Source organism: Pogoniulus pusillus, chromosome 3 (assembly GCF_015220805.1).
Source record: "Pogoniulus pusillus isolate bPogPus1 chromosome 3, bPogPus1.pri, whole genome shotgun sequence".
In the NCBI taxonomy this organism is placed as follows: Eukaryota; Metazoa; Chordata; class Aves; order Piciformes; family Lybiidae; genus Pogoniulus; species Pogoniulus pusillus.
In genome coordinates, this window is record NC_087266.1 from 23,017,538 (window position 1) to 23,035,246 (window position 17,709).

Here is a 17,709-nt window from a genome sequence, read left to right on the forward strand (position 1 = left end):
CTTTGTGCAGTCACGGGCCGGCGGAGGTGTCCCCAGCCGCTCGGGTCCAGCTGCCAGACCCTTCCGGAGGGACCGTTGGTGTGTGTCCAGGGGACACGAAGGGCTGAACCCGTCTTGCTCCGTGAACCTGTTTCCGTGGGCTGAGCACTGCTCTGCTCCCTTGGGAGTCGCTGGTGTACGGTGACTGAAGCGCCCCGGGGCGCCTCTGCTGGCCGGTGAAATACATCCTTGGCCAGACTACCTTTTTTTTTTAAAGAATATGTATTTTTTAATGGCCGAGGAGCGCGCTGCGGGCCGCGGGGTGCCTATCTCAGCAGTCTGAAGAGCACTTGTGCCCAGACCCTGCTGGCGTCTCCGTCCTGCGAAGGGCCTGATCCAATCACGGCGACCGTGAGTCGCTGGCGACGGCGCGGTCCCGACAGGCGAGGTTTACTCCCGAGGACGGAGTCCAGGACCCAGCGGTTATCGGCCCCTCCGCTCCCCGAGGATATCCCCCTGTTCCCGTAAGAACGCTTACCGGGGCACACAGAGATGCTGTTACCTTTCTCGGCCTCAGCGGCATCCAGCGAAGGAGAGGCTGAGCTCCTCAGCCGTACTCTTTCGACTTTACAGTGCGGAAGGCAGCCCGGCCGGGCTGGGGAACCCGAGGTAGGGGTGTCCCTGGGCTCATCAGCCCTCGTCCAGAGGCACGCCGCTCCCGGGCAAACTGCAAGCCCCGTGCCAAGCTGGTGTGATAGTGCTACTAACGTGCGTGTCGATTCCCACGCCAAGCAAAACTTTGACTTCCAGCTCCAAAATGGCTTGCACATGTTTGCCAAGAGCGAGCCCCCGGGCTATCCCCTCCACCCCAGGGGCCGATGTCCTTATTGCCTTCCTCACTGATTCATTTCCTACATCTCCCAGCTTTGAAATGTAACCTTGTCAGGGCAGTAACGGTCGTGTCCTCCCACACGTCTCAGCAACCGTAGTCCTGTGGAGTTACTCCCCCTGCTCTAGGGCCTTCCCTGGTAAGACAGTGTGGAACTGCTGTCTCATACCACCCCCTCCACCTGTCTTTGGCAGTGGGCTCAATCCAGGAAATCTGTTCAGTCAGCAGAGGAATGGGGTGACTCTGGCCTGCAAAGATAATTTGTCGAGGTTGAGGGTTTCAAAGGCTTTAACTGTTCACATTCTTGCAGCACTGTGGTGCTTTGTGGATAATATTTAGAGCTAGGCAATGTGGGATGCCAAGTCAGGCCAGTGCCAAGCACTTTTATGGCCTGACAGGGGGCAGATTGAGGCTCCCACATAGGATATTTCTTTATTCTTGGGCTGTAAGGAAGCAGATTTTTCTTCCTCCTTGGGCAAACTTGTTCCCTCCTGAACAAACAAGGAGAAAATGGTGTCTGACTGCTCTCCATCACCTTTCATTTGCTCCTGGCTGTCTTCCCTATCTGTCTTCTACTTCCTTCTAGGAACTAGGCAGAGGGCAGAGAAGACTTTTTTTTTAAATTTTATTTTTTCTCCCCCTGCCTGAAGAGAGACCTCAAAGAAGTCAAAGGCAGGGCCAGAATCTCAGCTTTGGACCACACTGCCATCCTCTGGCCAGTGGCATTGTGGCTCAGCTCCTGGGGATCAGCCCTGGCTCTGACTCAATTTGTCTCCACAGCCCTTCTCCACCCAGGACACTCCCAGGTACAGGAGGCCTTTCCAAAGGAGATCCTAGTCAACATCAGATAGAATCACATCATTGTTTCAGTTGGAGAAGGCCTCTAAGATAGAGTCCAACCATTGACCAACATGGCCATTAAACCATGTCTCCCAGTGCCATATGCATGAACACATGCAGGGACTGTGACACTACCACCTCCCTGGAAAGCCTGTTCCAGTACCTGACCACTCTTTCTGTAAATAAAATTTTCCTAATATCCAATCTAAACCTTCCATGACCCAATTTGAGGCCACTTGATACTAGGGAGAGGAGATGAACACCCACATCACTAGACCTTTTATGGTTGTTGTAGAGAACAGTAGCATCTCCTCTCAGTCTTCTCCAGAAGAGAAGGGTAGTCACTTCTCCAGGATAAATAGGGTGGAAAACTAGAGCTAGATGCCCCCTTCATTTTAGGATCTAAAGCCTCCAATCCTCTTCTGAGGATGAGAATGTCATGACATTGGTAGGACTGGAGGGTTGTCATTAGAAGTAACTCCCAGTCTCTTTTAATCAGAAAGACAGCAATGCCTCTACAGCGTAGTACATGAAGGCTGTGTGAGAGTAATCCCACTGCAGCTGAGGAAAAGCATCTCTGGACACATATGGGCAGCTACAGCTAAGTGCCAAACTATCTGTGGTGTAAAGGATTGTGATTGTATGTAGGTATCATATGGTGAGAGTAGTGGGTCACTATCAATATGTCCTATGCATTTTCATCCAACTAAGCAGCATCTAAACAAATAGAATTCCAGCCCAATATTCATGTTTCTCTATGGAGGTGGCCTATGTGGAAGTGGCCACCACTTTTTCACCTCTCTCCAGAACATGGATCTTCAAAATTCCCTCTCAGCTGAGATATGATCCAGAGTGTACCACAAGGCATCTAGGTTTCTGCTAGGAGTGTTGCTCTGCCAGTATTCCAACAAAGTCCTAAACACTTGAATTGTGGCAGTGATCTGTAACACAGGATTCCCAATCCAAGGATCTCTATTGTTTATCTCATCTCCATGAAGCATGTCAGGAAACACGAATCTAGCCCAGGTCTCAGACAGTTTGGCTGGAAGGGACTCCTTCCCAACCACATCAGTGTTGGGATGCTCACCAAGGGTGAGAAGGAGCCAGGCTTGGGTTCCACCTCTTTCCAAACTGATTTGTGGACTCAGTCACAGATCTGTGTGGGTCTCTTTTGCCTTTTTGAAAAAGCTGGTTTACTTTGAATGGTCTAATTAATTACCCATTGATGAGGGGGAGATAGAGAGACAGTTCATTTATCTGGGAAAAATGAGCCCAGTGCTGCTGGGTACTTGATCTAGTTCAATATCTGGGAGAAGGGGACTGAGGTCTGGTATGCCCAGCTGCATGGGGAATGCTCTAATACAGTTACCGCCAGTCTGTCTTGACTTCTGCACCCTCAAGATATTTTCCAGTAGACAGGTGGCCTCTTAAAAAACAAAACAAAACAGAACAGAACAAAAACAAACCCAAAAAAGACAGAAAACACATGAAACAAAATCTAACAGAACACAAAACAACAAAGCAACCAACCGAACAAACACAAAAACAACAACCCCCCCCCAAACTCCAAAAAGCCACAACCCCCCCCAAAAAAACACCCCAACAAACAAACAAAAACCTCCTCAAAAAAACCCAAACAAAAAACAAATGCCAAAAGCAACAAAACCCAAGACTAGGTGCAAATAGCTCTGTAGCAAGTACAATCTTGGATTTCTTAATAGAACCATAGAATTGTTTAATTTGGAAAAGACCTCTAAGTTCTTCGGGTTCAGCTGTCAACCTATGACTACCACGACCATTAAATTATGTTCCAAAGTGCCATGTCTGTGTGTTTCTTGAATACCTCCAGGGGTGGTGACTCCACCACCTCCCTGCACAACTTATTCCAATGCCTGACCATCCCCTCTCTCATTTCTTTGCACAGATAAAACACTTGGACTGAAAGGCAATATTAGCCTGCATGACATAGTCACTTCTGTATTACTTGTTCAACACACAATTAGCTGTAGATTCTCCCAGAGACCTCAACCCAGAGGGTGAGGGGTACCCAAGAAGCATTTCTAGTTTCTCTCGAACTGGATGGGGAAAGCCTTCTTTATTTTCGGTATCTGCTGCTTGTGATGCACGGGCACAGTCGCTCAGGAGAAACACTGAGGGAGGTGGCTGGCTAGTTTCTGATAGTACCTGGCTCATGCCAGCAGCGCTACGAGGTTTTGTCTGCAGTTTCCTTTTGTCCAGCACTACCATGCCCAGCCCTGCTCCCCTGGTGGAGCTCCGGTAGCACTGGTGCAGATAAAGGGGCTGGCCCTTCTGCTAACCACCAGCCCAGCTCCTTGTCCCCTGTCCACCTCCTGCTTCCGCGCTGGAGTGCCCGACAGCCGGAGAGAGCCGCGGTTGCGGAGCTCCACCTAGTGCCAGCTCCGACAGTGGGACACGGGTGGCGGTCTCCCGGGACAATCCCATCCTGCGAGCACCACGGGGAGGTCTCCTCCGCACCGAGGTGCAGGCTCCGTGTTGTGCTTTGGTAGGGAAATGGGAAAGAAAATCAGAGCCAATTCCGAGCGCACCTTGTCTTTAAGTTTGGGTTGTCAAGTATTTATTTCTTGCTCTTTGTTACTGATAATAAGGAAAGTGCCAGTGTCCTTTGTCAGTGCGAACACTGAAATGAGCTCAAGCTCCTCTGTTCCCCTTTCTCCCGGTTTAATGGTTGTCGAATCTTGGACAGTTTCTGCCCAATGCATCTAGCTTAGACTAACGACATCTCTGCTAGGGGGTCTTCAAACAAGCTTAACTCTGCCTACTGCAGGAGCAACTTGGAACTTTCTCCAGAAAACCTAGTCCTGGAGGGACAGGTTAGGGATCTGGATCCTAACAAGAGAAACGTGAGCGTTTTCCTTCAAAAACCATGAAACTGCTCTTGAAATATTAGCTGTGGTCCTGCACAAACCTGAAGAGTGCACCAGCTAAATGGCTGGACCATGCACTGAAAGACTCTTTGAAAGGAAGGGCGTTCCTAAAAGGCAGTATTTTTCACTGAAGACATCCTGTAGCTCTGTTCCATTCCTCTCTGTTGTGTGGAGAAGTAGATGCACAAGGTTTCATCTATCCATGAAGCCTTTACAGGAGGGTCTTTCTTCCAATTGTATTTCCTAACTGAGTGCCATGTTGCCTGACCTGCTTTTAACATGTACCTCACGAAGAGCTTGTCTTAGCTCCAAGGTTCTCTGTTTGCCTTTATATTGTTGAATCTCAGCTCAGTAACAACGATGGAGCCAGACAACCTCTGTTCACGCCTTTTTTAATCTGGTGAAAAAACTTTTGTCACAATTCCCTTACATGTTTTACATCTGCTCACTTTTCAGGGCCAGGTAGGCTTGGATGCAGCTACTTCAGTGTTGTGCCCCTCTAACTCTGAAGGCTGAAAACTCCTGTCTTCACAAGACACTCAACTCCTCCTTTCCAGCTGGCGCAGGCTATGTGTTACTGGTGCTGAACGCTGGCATCTCATTGATGAACACTTTGAAACTGTGTTCTGAGCATGTTGAAAGCCATGTATTTTCCATAAAATGCAAGGCAAAAGTTTTATTTCTGTCTTTATATTTCCAAATTATTCTTCAGCAGTCTATACATGATTAAAAAGATCAATGACTCCTTGCTAATTCAACAACATTAACAACAATATTGCTGTATGACATTAATTATTTTCAGGCCATGTTAGTAAAGAGCAGCTCTGCTTATGTGATGCCATACTTTGTCCAAACAGTTATCCATTTATAACACTCACCGCTGCAAATCCTAACTACAGTTAGTATCTTATACAATGTGAAAAAAGAAAGAAATTATTAACCAATATGATGTAGACCAATGCATTGTCTAAGTCGTTGTGAAAGCTGCATTTACAGATCTGCCAAAGTTTATAATGAAAAAAAACCTCTTTTTATCTATATTAAAAACTCATTAAGCCTCTGGTTATGGTCCTGGAAGTCTGGGACAAAGTTAGAGAGGCATACTCTCATTTTATTACAGCAGGATTTTATGTAGGCTGACTTCTGGGAATTGGGAATGATGGTACTACACTCCTAAATTGCTACAGGAGACAGCTTCTTTAAAATCAAGTATTTTGATATTAAAACATGTAGTGTCCAAAGTATGGAATGTTCTGTAATTCATTTCAATATAGATTTCTAGTTGGAGACTGCCACATGGATTATCTAAACTGAGGAGGCAGAAGTAATCTCCAAATATCATCCCTCCTGTGTGTTTCAGATACTTATTTTAGATAGAAAGGATTCACTCACCAGCTTTCATCAGCCCATGCAGAATGTAGCTTGTATGACCTCAGGTAGAGACCACCTGAGGACCTAAAGTCTGATGAAATTAATTCACTGGAACTGGTCATCTGTTAGGAACTTTACAGCAATTGAGTTGGTCAGGATAAGAGAGTTATAAGGCTTGAGGTGAGGAAAAAGTTCTTCACTGAGTCATTGGATACTGGCACCAAGTGCCACGGTCTAGCCTTGAGCTCTGTGGTAAAGGGTTGGACTTGATGATCTATGAGGTCTCTTCCAACCTTGGTGATACTGTGATACTGTGACAAACAATCACATTTATAATTCAAGGCTGATATTTAAAAAAATGGATATTTGAAGTTGGCTACTCCAACATTCACTGTCTTCTGGAGATGAAAATGTGAGTAGCACTTCCAGAGATAACACCATTTCTCTTTCAGTGCACAGTCTGTGTTTGTAAACACTGACCGAAAAAGCCATGGATTTTCTTGTGTTTGCTTGCAATATGGCAAGAGCAGTCTGAATGTACTGATTAGACACCATTTACACAAAACCTGGAAAAGAGATACCCAGTTGTAGAGAAACAGTAAAAATGATCATTACTTCTTTCTGGAGACAGACATGTTCACTGAGTTCTATGAAATTAATTGCATCTTCTTGTCAAAGTAACATAAAGACAGACTAGTCCATAAGAAATATGCATAGAGCAGCATCTGGTAATATCTCCTTTTCTTAGTGGTGATTCAAAACATTGATGCTACACAGAGTTTATGAAAACACTGAAATCAAATTCAGAACCCAGATTACTTCTCAACTTGAGAGTCCTCATGCTGAAGTGCTGTTTGGGAAGGCAGAAATTCCTCATCCCTGCTTACATATGGTTTAGTTTTGATGCTGCAACTGTGTGTAGAAATATTTTTCTTAATATTCTGGTAAATCTAGAATTGGGGAGAAGAAAGAAAATATATCTTCTGTTATTACTCATTGTACTTGGGAAACTGCTTTTCTCCCTGTGAAGTAGACAGTTGTAAGGTACAGTCCACCTTCTCCTGAGGGAAAATCATGCTCGCATCTGCCTGTTACTTCCTACTGACTCCAGACAGAGTCCAGACAACTGCTTAAATGAGATGTATCCAATACAGCCAAAAAGGTCCTGATCATGGAAGGGGACTGAACTGCAAAGGAGGATTTTTGGTTTTCCCAGATACAGTGCTTTGAAGTTGCTCATTAATTTGTTTCTGCTCTTGGCAGCTTCTGCCAATCTACCATCCTGCAGAGAGGCTCAGGGCTGCAAAGACAAGAGTCATTCACATCTCTCAACATTCCAAGTGGTTTGCAAGGACACTGCACTGGGAAATAGTGTCTAGCCCAGAGTGGATACCCAGGTAGGAACTGGTAGTTATGAAATGAGTTGCTTATCCTCTATGAGGAAGAGACCACAGTCTGGTAAGGATAGAATATACTTCCTTACATCCTGTTTATTATTTTGACCTTTAAGAATGACATACAGCCTTCCACCTGAGAGGACATGGCAGCATATACAAATGGTGGCCCTTTATGGTCCAGGCTCAGCTCTCCTCCCATGGCAGCAGCATGACCAAAGTCAACTGCATTGGCTCCTGTACAAGAGAATCGTGCTCTCAAAGAACAGACTGAGAGATTTCAGCCTTCCAGAGTCATGGTGCAGACAGTGGAAGGAAAGAAATCGTCACCAGGGAGGTTAGAATTCCTTCTGATGTCAGAGGAAATCTCTCCTAATTCTTACATAGATCCATAGGCAATGGCAATGTCTTCACAGCATGGGGCTGTACCTTGAGAAACCAGAACACTGTTTCTCAGCTCATTGAGATCTGTGAGGCTACACATATAAAAAAGACCTCAAAACCAAACCAAACAAAAAAACCCAACAAACAATCCCAAACCATTTTTCTTTTTTCTGTATTTACTTACTGCTCCTTCTGCCTCAGCCAATTGAGAAGCAAGAGAGAAAACCAGCCAAGAAAAAGAGGGTCTTTTTCTGGAGTCAAGTGCCCAACAGGACTGCATCACACCATAGCTGCAGGATAAAAGTGTTTAAAGAGGTGTAAAAATATGTTAGATGTTGAACTTTGTAAGTGACTACATACAAGTGCAGAATTTGAGTGAGAATCAGTCTTTAATCTGAGAACAAGAAGTTGCCTATGAAAGGAAGACACATGTAAGTATAGACAATAAATTAGTTCTTTCATACATACATATTGTTGATCATTTCTGCTTTAGGACAAAGCTTAGATGAGAAGCAACCTTTTTTTCACAGTTAGAACGTCTCACCTTATGCAATTTTTGGGAGCAAAGTGCAGTAAATGAAAGGTAATACAAACAGTGACCTAGAAAATGCAAATTCTGTGCATCGCTCAGAAAAAATAGGTTTACACATCTTTTGTAGCATAATATGGTGGGTCCATTTTAAATCCATTTTGTATTAATTTGTAGAAGTTTGTATCAACCTGGATACCAGGGTAGGGATTTACACCTGGGGACAATATTGGAGAGTACGTGTTAATTCAGAAGTTGCTAAAACCAAGCAGTTCTCTTTTAATCATAGAATCAACCAGGTTGAAAGAGACCTCCAAGATCATCCAGTCCAACCTAGCACCCAGACCTATCCAGTCCACTAGACCATGGCACTAAGTGCCTCATCCAGGCTTTGCTTCAACACCTCCAGGGATGACAACTCCACCAACTCCCTGGGCAGCCCATTCCAATGCCAATCACTCTCTCTGCCAACAACTTCCTCCTAACATCCAGCCTAGACCTCCCCTGGCACAACTTGAGACTGTGTTCCTTTGTTCTGTTGCTGGTTGCGTAGGAGAAGAGACCAACCCCACCTGGCTACAGCCTCCCTTCAGGCAGTTGTAGACTTTTGTTGTGTTACAGAACATACCCAAAGAAAATATTTCCCATAATAATATTCCATAAGACCACACATCACTCTTCATTGTGTATGTCCTCTCGAATAAGCTTTCAGGAGCCATCCATTTAACTGGCAAATGAGCCTGTGCAGATGGAAAGAAGGCCAGGTCATGCTGTGACACTCACTTCCTACATGATTCACTGTAGCTCTCACTGCTTGAGTAGGATCAAGTCATGTTTGTTGAATAAAAAGCTGGGCCTCTCTTAGTAGCTCCTTTCAATTTTCCTTAAAGAGACAAATAAGAATGTTCCAGTTTGGTCCATGAGCTCACTCAGTTCTGGAGAACAGAATCAACTCCTACCTCTCTTACCTACCACAAGGAACTTCTAAGGAACCAGTCTAACTAATCCATTTTAGATGATTTTTTAAAGAAGGACATGAGCCCTCTAAGAGCTTTCTTCCCTGCTCTAACTTCCAGAATAAGTAGCTTGGATGGGCATATCTACTCTCCCATTCATTATATAGCTGGTGTATGCTGTTGGCTCCATGCTGTTGTCCATAACAGCAAACAACTCCCAGCATTCTCCATTAACGGATTTTAGTGTGCCTTAGAAAATACTCACTTAATTAGGTTAATTACAAGCTAACAATCTGAATTTGCCAAAGTCAGGAAAAAAGTGAGATTTCTGAACTATTTGTATGAATATCTATAAAGCTAAGAAAGATTCTGAAAAGCAAAACCTTCAGTTTCTTGGTTTCTTATTCTTAAAATGGTGTGTGTGTGTGTGTGTATGTGTGTGTAAAAAGTGCACTCAGGAACTTACATTGCCCCTGACAACATAGTTGGAGTCATTTACTACATCTCTGGCAAGGCCAAAGTCACATATTTTCACCACTTTTCCATGGGTCACCAATATATTCCAGGCAGCGAAAAAAAGAAGTGTTAATGATCTGCAGCATTCAATATCATAAGGAGGTAATTCCCCTGACTCTCCTATAGCTCTCTGAATTGCTTCCTCTTTTCACTTAGTTTGGAGAAGGAGCAAGCTGGACTGTTTGTCCCAGGTTGCTTATGGCAAGGCTAAAGCAGGCAGGAGTATGCAGCCATTTCTTTCTGACGGCCATGTCTAACACTGCAATCCAGTCCTTGCCATGAAGATGGGTAAGGAGGTACAGTTCAAGCATGCCAGTGTGTGTCTGTGTTCCTCAGTCTGCCTTTTACAGACTGATGTATTTTTGCCATAAATTCAATTGAAACACTTTGCTACCCTTTGCCATACCGATTTGGACTTGAGAAACTCCATTCCTTTGGCAACTTGATAAGAGAAGCAAAGAAAGTCTTTGAAAGTGAGCACATTAAAATCCTCTTCTTTGTCCATCTGCCTGCTTTCATGCTTAGTTTCATCTGTAAAAAATAATGGAGTGTGAGTTTTGGCTTGCTCACTCTCTGGTCAATTCTGTTGCCTGTTACAAGAATTTTCTTGTGTTCCAACCAATAACAACATTTCAAAGGGCATTATTTTGCATTCTCTTCTCTGACACAAAATAAAGGAAAGAGTATTTTTATATTCAAATACTATATATACCATGACCAGAACCACCAGCCTCTGGTCTTAAGTGTTGTAGAACCCTATTCCATCAAAATTTATTCAAGGAGGTAAGAGAGGTGTATCATAGAGATGGACCTCCTGTGTGACTGAACCTAGTTTGATTAGATCAATAATACAGTAAATACAATAATAACAGAATTACCAGGGATAAAAGCAATTGATGTGTTACCTTCCTCAGAACACAGCACAATCCCATTTGGTTCAGATGTCACATTTGTATTTTGACTTCTTTGTGCAGTGTCAGATTCATCCTCTCTGCATAGAGATGCATTCACACAATACTTCAGGTGAGTTCCCTTCCTGGAGCAGGTGATACATTTCCAAAGGTTACATGGAGTGGATTACATAATTTTCTATACACAAGTTGTTTTGCAGCTTAAAAGGCATGATAGATTACTGCCATTAAAAATCTGGGCACACTCAAGAGTCTTCTCAAAACTGGAAAGAAAAACAAGTGATTGCTTGTCTTTGCAGTCCAGTGAGAAGTCCATCATAGGGAGACTCAAATCTCAGTTCCTCCCAAGGCACTGCTTATTAAAGTATGTGAGGGCACATTCTCAATAATTCAATCATTTCACTAGTTTACAGCACAGCTGAGAACACAACTTAAAAGAGACAGTGGCAGCACAAAATATTACGTTGTTTCTGAATGTTTTACCTGGAATTTTGGTCCAAATGGATATTGTGGTAAAAACTGAAATTATGCTGTTTAAAAAGATCTGTCAGTGTCCTGTGAAACTTTTTTCTCTTGCTCCTTAAGTAGTTCAGAAGGTCACCATAGCAACAGTACTCAAATATCAGGTAGGTTGGTCCTGAAATAGTTTGAAATGTAAATGCATCTTGCTATTTATAGCACACTCCCCATTAAAGCCTTAGTAATGTCTCATCTTCTCCCAGGATTAATCTGTATTAAACATCCCAAGCATCTTCCTTCCCAGACAGATAATTGGTACTGTTGGGCATGTTAATTGATGGCAATTACTGACTGTAATGCTCCTTTGGAAAGTCTGCCTAGCTGATTCTTCCCTGCAGTGCATCTTCCATGTGGGACTGCAAATCCCTGTGAAGGCAAAAACATTCTTCCCAATACCTAATGGTACTGGGGAGGGTGGCATGAGCTACAAAGATGCAACATATTGTGTAAACCATACACTATCCAAGCAAAAGATGACCCCTGCTAATTATCTTGACGGTGCAATGGTATCATTTGACTTACCCTCTTTCATTTATCTGCACTCCCTTTGTGTCCTAGAAAAATACTTTTGTTTTCACAAAGGTCACTTGAAACCCAAGTGTGAGAGTACCTATAGGAGGGAAAGACTTTACAAGGGGATGTGTTTGAGTGGAGTACTGGTCAGGCCATTTTCTCAAGAAGGAAAAGTATCTCCAATTCCCAGCCAGGCAGGCTTGGCAAGCCAGTTGGAACAGACCAAATGGACCAAAGAGAGCCCACAGAGGTCACACATCACCTCTGCAAAGTCTTACACTGCTTTCATCACTTCTGGCTCAGAAAGAGTGAGTATGAATTTGGAGCATTTGTGCCAGAGAGCCCCTGTCAAACAAGGTTGAGTATACTATGAAGAGTCTGCAATGTCTTTCAGATGCGAATGTTTTGAGAGCCATATAAATGTTTCTGAACGTGGGACATATGTAAGGCTGAAAGTGTCCCTGACCTACACAGTCAGACTAAACTGGTTTTCCCTGCAGCTCTCCTGCCTACACCATCACACCCTGCCAAATTTTCCAGAAGGCAGTGGCAGCCCTGTATAGTTTCAAATCTGCTAAGGCCACCACCAAACTGTTGCTTTTCTCTTATGCCTCAAATATTTTTGCATGACAGTATTCCTGTTGATGTGGAATCCAGAGTTAACTGTTCTCTTTAGTCTTCCTGATGTAATAAATATCTGGCAGAAAATCTGTCACGTTTTGCAGTGGCAGATGTTATTACTCATGATATGGACAAAACACTAGGTAAACATCTTCCCTTTCCATGAAGCCATCTGTTCTTCAGTCTCCTTATCCGCTCCTATCCACTGCTGGAGTGCCCAGAGGGGGAGCTCTTGGGACAGGAACCACAGTATCACAGTATCATCAGGGTTGGAAGAGACCTCACAGATCATCAAGTCCAACCCTTTACCACAGAGCTCAAGGCCAGACCATGGTACCAAGTGCCACGTCCAACCTTGCCTTGAACTGCCCCAGGGACGGCGACTCCACCACCTCCCCGGGCAGCCCATTCCAGTGTCCAATGACTCTCTCAGTGAAGAACTTTCTCCTCACCTCCAGCCTAAATTTCCCCTGGCGCAGCCTGAGGCTGTGTCCTCTTGTTCTGGCACTGGCCACCTGAGAGAAGAGAGCAACCTCCTCCTGGCCACAACCACCCCTCAGGTAGTTGTAGACAGCAATAAGGTCACCCCTGAGCCTCCTCTTCTCCAGGATAACCAATCCCAGCTCCCTCAGCCTCTCCTTGTAGGGCTGTGCTCAAGGCCTCTCACCAGCCTCGTCGCCCTTCTCTGGACACGCTCAAGCATCTCAATGTCCCTCCTAAACTGGGGGGCCCAGAACTGAACACAGTACTCAAGGTGTGGTCTAACCAGTGCAGAGTACAGGGGCAGAATGACCTCCCTGCTCCTGCTGACCACACCATTCCTGATGCAGGCCAGGATGCCACTGTCTCTCTTGGCCACCTGGGCACACTGCTGGCTCATGTTCAGGTGGGTATCAATCAGCACCCCCAGATCCCTCTCTGTCTGGCTGCTCTCCAGCCACTTCGACCCTAGCCTGTACCTCTGCATGGGGTTGTTGTGGCCAAAGTGCAGCACCCTGCACTTGGAGCTATTGAACGCCATCCCATTGGACTCTGCCCATCTGTCCAGGCGGTCAAGGTCCCGCTGCAGAGCCCTTCTGCCTTCCAACTCAGTCACATCTGCCCCCAGCTTGGTGTCATCTGCAAACTTGCTGATGACTGACTCGATGCTCTCATCCAGATCATCTATGAAGATGTTAAAGAGGATGGGGCCCAGCACAGATCCCTGAGAGACACCACTAGTGACAGCCGCCAGCTGGATGTGGCACCATTCACCACCACTCTCTGGGTCCGGCCCTATCCACGTGCCCTGGCTCAGTGATACCACAATAATTAATTAGTGAGAACATCTTGCCTCTTTCATCTTACACCAACTTCGTTTAGTTCTTTCTGTCTTATTGACTCTCTTTTCATGATTTGCTTCTCTCCTCATCTTTCTTCACCCCTTTTCTTCTCTTTTACTGTTTATTTTCTTTCCTGTCTGGCCTCTGGTAATTTTCCATTTCTTTCCAAAACTTCACTGTTTGGTGAGCAACATGATTAAAAAAAAAGAAAAGGAGAGGGGAGAAAAAGAGACAGCTTTTTTTTTACGTGAACAGAATCATGTGGATATGAAAGTACTTCACACTCAGGATTTTTTTCCCTTTTCACCTAGTAAATCAGCCCACATCAGTGCCATTACCACTGCAGTAGAAAAACCTCTTCTGTGGAAGGGCTGCTGTACCACTTCATGCAAGTACATTTCTGTACACATGCACAACCTTAACTTTACTTTCAGTTATTCTTCATTTCATTTTGGCCAGTGCAGAACAGCAAAATTAGTTGGTCAAAGACAGGATATAGGGATGAAGAAAAGAACAGCAGCATTAATAATAATAAACAATCATTATGGCTTGAATGTTTTCAATATTGCTTTCAGAAATCCATTTTTAAATACTTCTTTACTGTTTAGGAGCCCTTATTAGTCTGGAAGTTTTAACTGGTACCTTTCCACAAGTTACCTGAGACAGTACAAGCTCCTAGTAAGTTCACAATATCTTCATGGTTTCCAATATGAGTCATCATTTTCAGCTCAGACATTAGAGCATCTTTTTCTGAAGCATCAGATTTTTCTGTAAAAGTAATAACAGAGATTTGGAAATCTCCAGCCAAATAAAAAATGTAAATGGTTGTGATGCTTTGTCTCACAAAAATATTCATTTCAAGTTCATTGAACTGACAGTACATTTGGGAACATCTGAAAAAATCATTGCTTAGTGTAGAAAGATTTAGCTTAAGGTGGAAAGAAAACGTTTGTGAGTGTGGATCATTTGAATGCTTGGAAAAACAGCCATAAAGTGTTAGCAGTTGTCATTCTTGGGCTGGCAAGGAATGACAACAGTGTATTAAGGTGTTCACAAGCAAAGAAAAATGACAGTCAGCCCTGTAGGAGAGAAATCTTCGGAGAGAAAAAAAGTATGAGCAGTCATAGGGCATGCAGTTTGCTGCAATCAAATCACTAAGCCCATCTTGTGTTTCAGCAATGGCTTTAGATTTGTTTTTCACCATAAATTTAGTCCTCATGATCTCAGTGGATTGGAAATGTGAACTAAAATGGTTGAGGTGGACTTGCATAAAGACAATTTCAAAGCAGTAGATTAAGGAAGCATACAGATGATGCACATGCGAAGAGGGATAAAGAACTGGATGGTAGTGCTGGTAGGAAGGGACTGTGTGGGCACACAGGTGAGCAGAGTGCTGTTGCTGGAGCTGATGTATCACAGTATCACAGTATCATCAGGTTTGGAAGAGACCTCACAGATCATCAAGTCCAACCCTTTACCACAGAGCTCAAGGCTAGACCATGGCACCAAGTGCCACGTCCAATCCTGCCTTGAACAGCTCCAGGGACGGCGACTCCACCACCTCCCCGGGCAGCCCATTCCAGTGTCCAATGACTCTCTCAGTGAAGAACTTTCTCCTCACCTCAAGCCCAAATTTCCCCTGGCGTAGCTTGAGGCTGTGTCCTCTTGTTCTGGTGCTGGCCACCTGAGAGAAGAGAGCAACCTCCTCCTGGCCACAACCACCCCTCAGGTAGTTGTAGACAGCAATAAGGTCACCCCTGAGCCTCCTCTTCTCCAGGCTAAACAATCCCAGCTCCCTCAGCCTCTCCTCGTAGGGCTGTGCTCAAGGCCTCTCACCAGCCTCGTCGCCCTTCTCTGGACATGTTCAAGCATCTCAATGTCCCTCCTAAACTGGGGGGCCCAGAACTGAACACAGTACTCGAGGTGAAGCTCATCCTGTCATGTATCAACAGAGTTATGGTGTTTAGGACTGAGGCACCTCTCCTCTGCTTGCTGCTAGGGAGTTTCACTTCACAACATTTATTCTATGAGAGGTGAAGACAGTTGATAGAGAGGCCAGAGCAAAGCAGCAGGGGGTCAGGAGTTTAAGAAGCCTGGTTCATAAGGAGGTGTGGAAAGAAATTGCTTTGTGTCATCAAGAAGAAAATGCAACTTTAAGAGATACATATTATGACCCATTGAATTAGAGCTTGTTTGCATAGCTAAAGGTACAAGGAGAACCTACGCAGCTTGGTCAGTCTGCAGTCCTCTGGTGCCTGAGCTCTCTCTGCACTGGAAATTAGAAGAAGCCATGTGCAAACCAAGATGCTGGGCAGGTGCTAAGCGCTGGGCAATTCTGTCATCGGTTTTCACTACAAAAAAAGCCACTCCAGTTAGTAAATCTAAGTGCTCAGAGAGAGCTGTTGGTGTGATCCACTGATTGGACTTGGTGAGTACAAACAGGAGTAAGCAATGCCTCAGCCCATCACTTCTCACACCTCTCTCTTTCAGTGCCTTCTCCTAAACAATGTGTTCTAGGCACCAGAGCACCTGTTACAAGTGAGTGGTCTGCACAATCTACTTGGAGCATTGCTCCGCGGCTCAGCCAGGAACTCACTTAACAAGCCAAGGCCAAGACACTGGCGGTTAGGAAAGCATTATATGACACCTTTCCTTCTATTCTGGCAGCTTCTAAAAGCATAAGTATTAAGCACGTATTCCACTGTGATTTCAACATAATTGCTCAGCCTCTCTCAGTGGTTGCAGCTTTTGTCAGCTGTAGCCAAGAAAACAAAAAAGTTTGTTTGTCTGTGACAAAGGAAAACTGTGCTGCAAGAGCTCTGCCTAGGTGCACCAGCATGTTCCTTGAAACTGAAGTATTTTCCCCAATGGAATGGATATGATTCTCTGAGTGTAAATGGCATGGTAAAATAATCATTTTGACTTTCTTCAGACCACACCTTGAGTCCTGTGTCCAGTTCTGGGCCCCTCAATTCAAGAGAGATGTTGAGGTGCTGGAACATGTCCCTGTTCAGCCTGGAGAAGAGTAGGCTCAGGGGAGACCCTATTGATCTCTACAGCTACCTGAAGGGAGGTTGTAGTCAGGTGAGGGTCGATCTCGTCTCCCAGACACCCAGTGACAGACAAAGAGGACACAGCCTCAAACTGCACCAGAGCAGGTTTAGGCTGGACATTAGGAAGCTTTTCACAGAAAGAGTGATTGGCCCATTGGAATGGGCTGCCTGAGGAGGAGATGGAGCCACTGTCCCTGGAGATGTTTAAAAGGAGACTGGATGAAGCACTTAGTGCTGTGGTTTACTTAATTAGAAGGTGTTAGTTGATAGGTTGGACTCAGTGATCTCAAAGGTCTTTTCCAACCTGGTTTATTCATAGAATCATAAAAATCATAGAATGCCAGGAGCTGGAAGGGATCGTGAAGATCATCTGGTCCAGGCCTTCTGCCAGAGCAGGATCACCTAGAGCAGTTCACACTGGAACACATCCAGAGAGTTCTTGAATATCTCCAGAGAGAGACTCCATAGCTCCTCTGGGCAGCCTGTTCCAGTGCTCTGTCACCCTCACAGAGAAAAAATTCTTCCTCAGGTTCACGTGGAACCTCCTCTGCCTCAATGGCCACATCATTTCATTGATGAATACACTGAATAATACTGGTCCCAGTACCGACTCCTGGGGAACTCCACTAGTTAGAGGCCTCCAGCTAGACTGTGTCCCATTGACCACAACTCTCTGACTTCTTTCCTTTAACCAGTTCTCAATCCACCTCACTACTCCATCACCCAGACCACACTTCCTCAGTTTAGCTGTGAGGATGCTGTAGAAGACAGTGTCAAATGTTTACTGAAATCAAGGTAAAGCACATCCACTGCTCTTCCATCACCCATCCACCTGGTTACATCCTCATAGAAAGTTATCAGGTTGGTCAAACATGACTTCCCCTTTGTAAAACCATGCTGACTGCTCCCAATGACCTTCCTGTCCTTGAAATGGCTAAGTGCAGGTTATCCATATCCATTATCTTTCCAGGGACAGTGGTGAGGTTGAACAGTCTATAGTTAGCTG

At 44.8% G+C, this 17,709-nt stretch overlaps 1 protein-coding gene across 1 annotated transcript in view; it reads right to left on the reverse strand.

The window, feature by feature from the left end:
• Positions 1-6,230: 6,230 nt before the first annotated feature.
• Positions 6,231-17,709, reverse strand: part of FLT3 (fms related receptor tyrosine kinase 3) — a 44,948-nt gene continuing 33,469 nt past the window's right edge. Inside the window, 9 exon segments of the mRNA XM_064140126.1 lie at positions 6,231-6,935; positions 7,948-8,053; positions 8,410-8,509; positions 8,921-9,032; positions 9,715-9,841; positions 10,151-10,295; positions 10,670-10,800; positions 11,159-11,312; positions 14,308-14,418. Coding sequence (XP_063996196.1) covers positions 6,801-6,935; positions 7,948-8,053; positions 8,410-8,509; positions 8,921-9,032; positions 9,715-9,841; positions 10,151-10,295; positions 10,670-10,800; positions 11,159-11,312; positions 14,308-14,418 — 1,121 coding nt within the window. The 3' untranslated portion in view covers positions 6,231-6,800.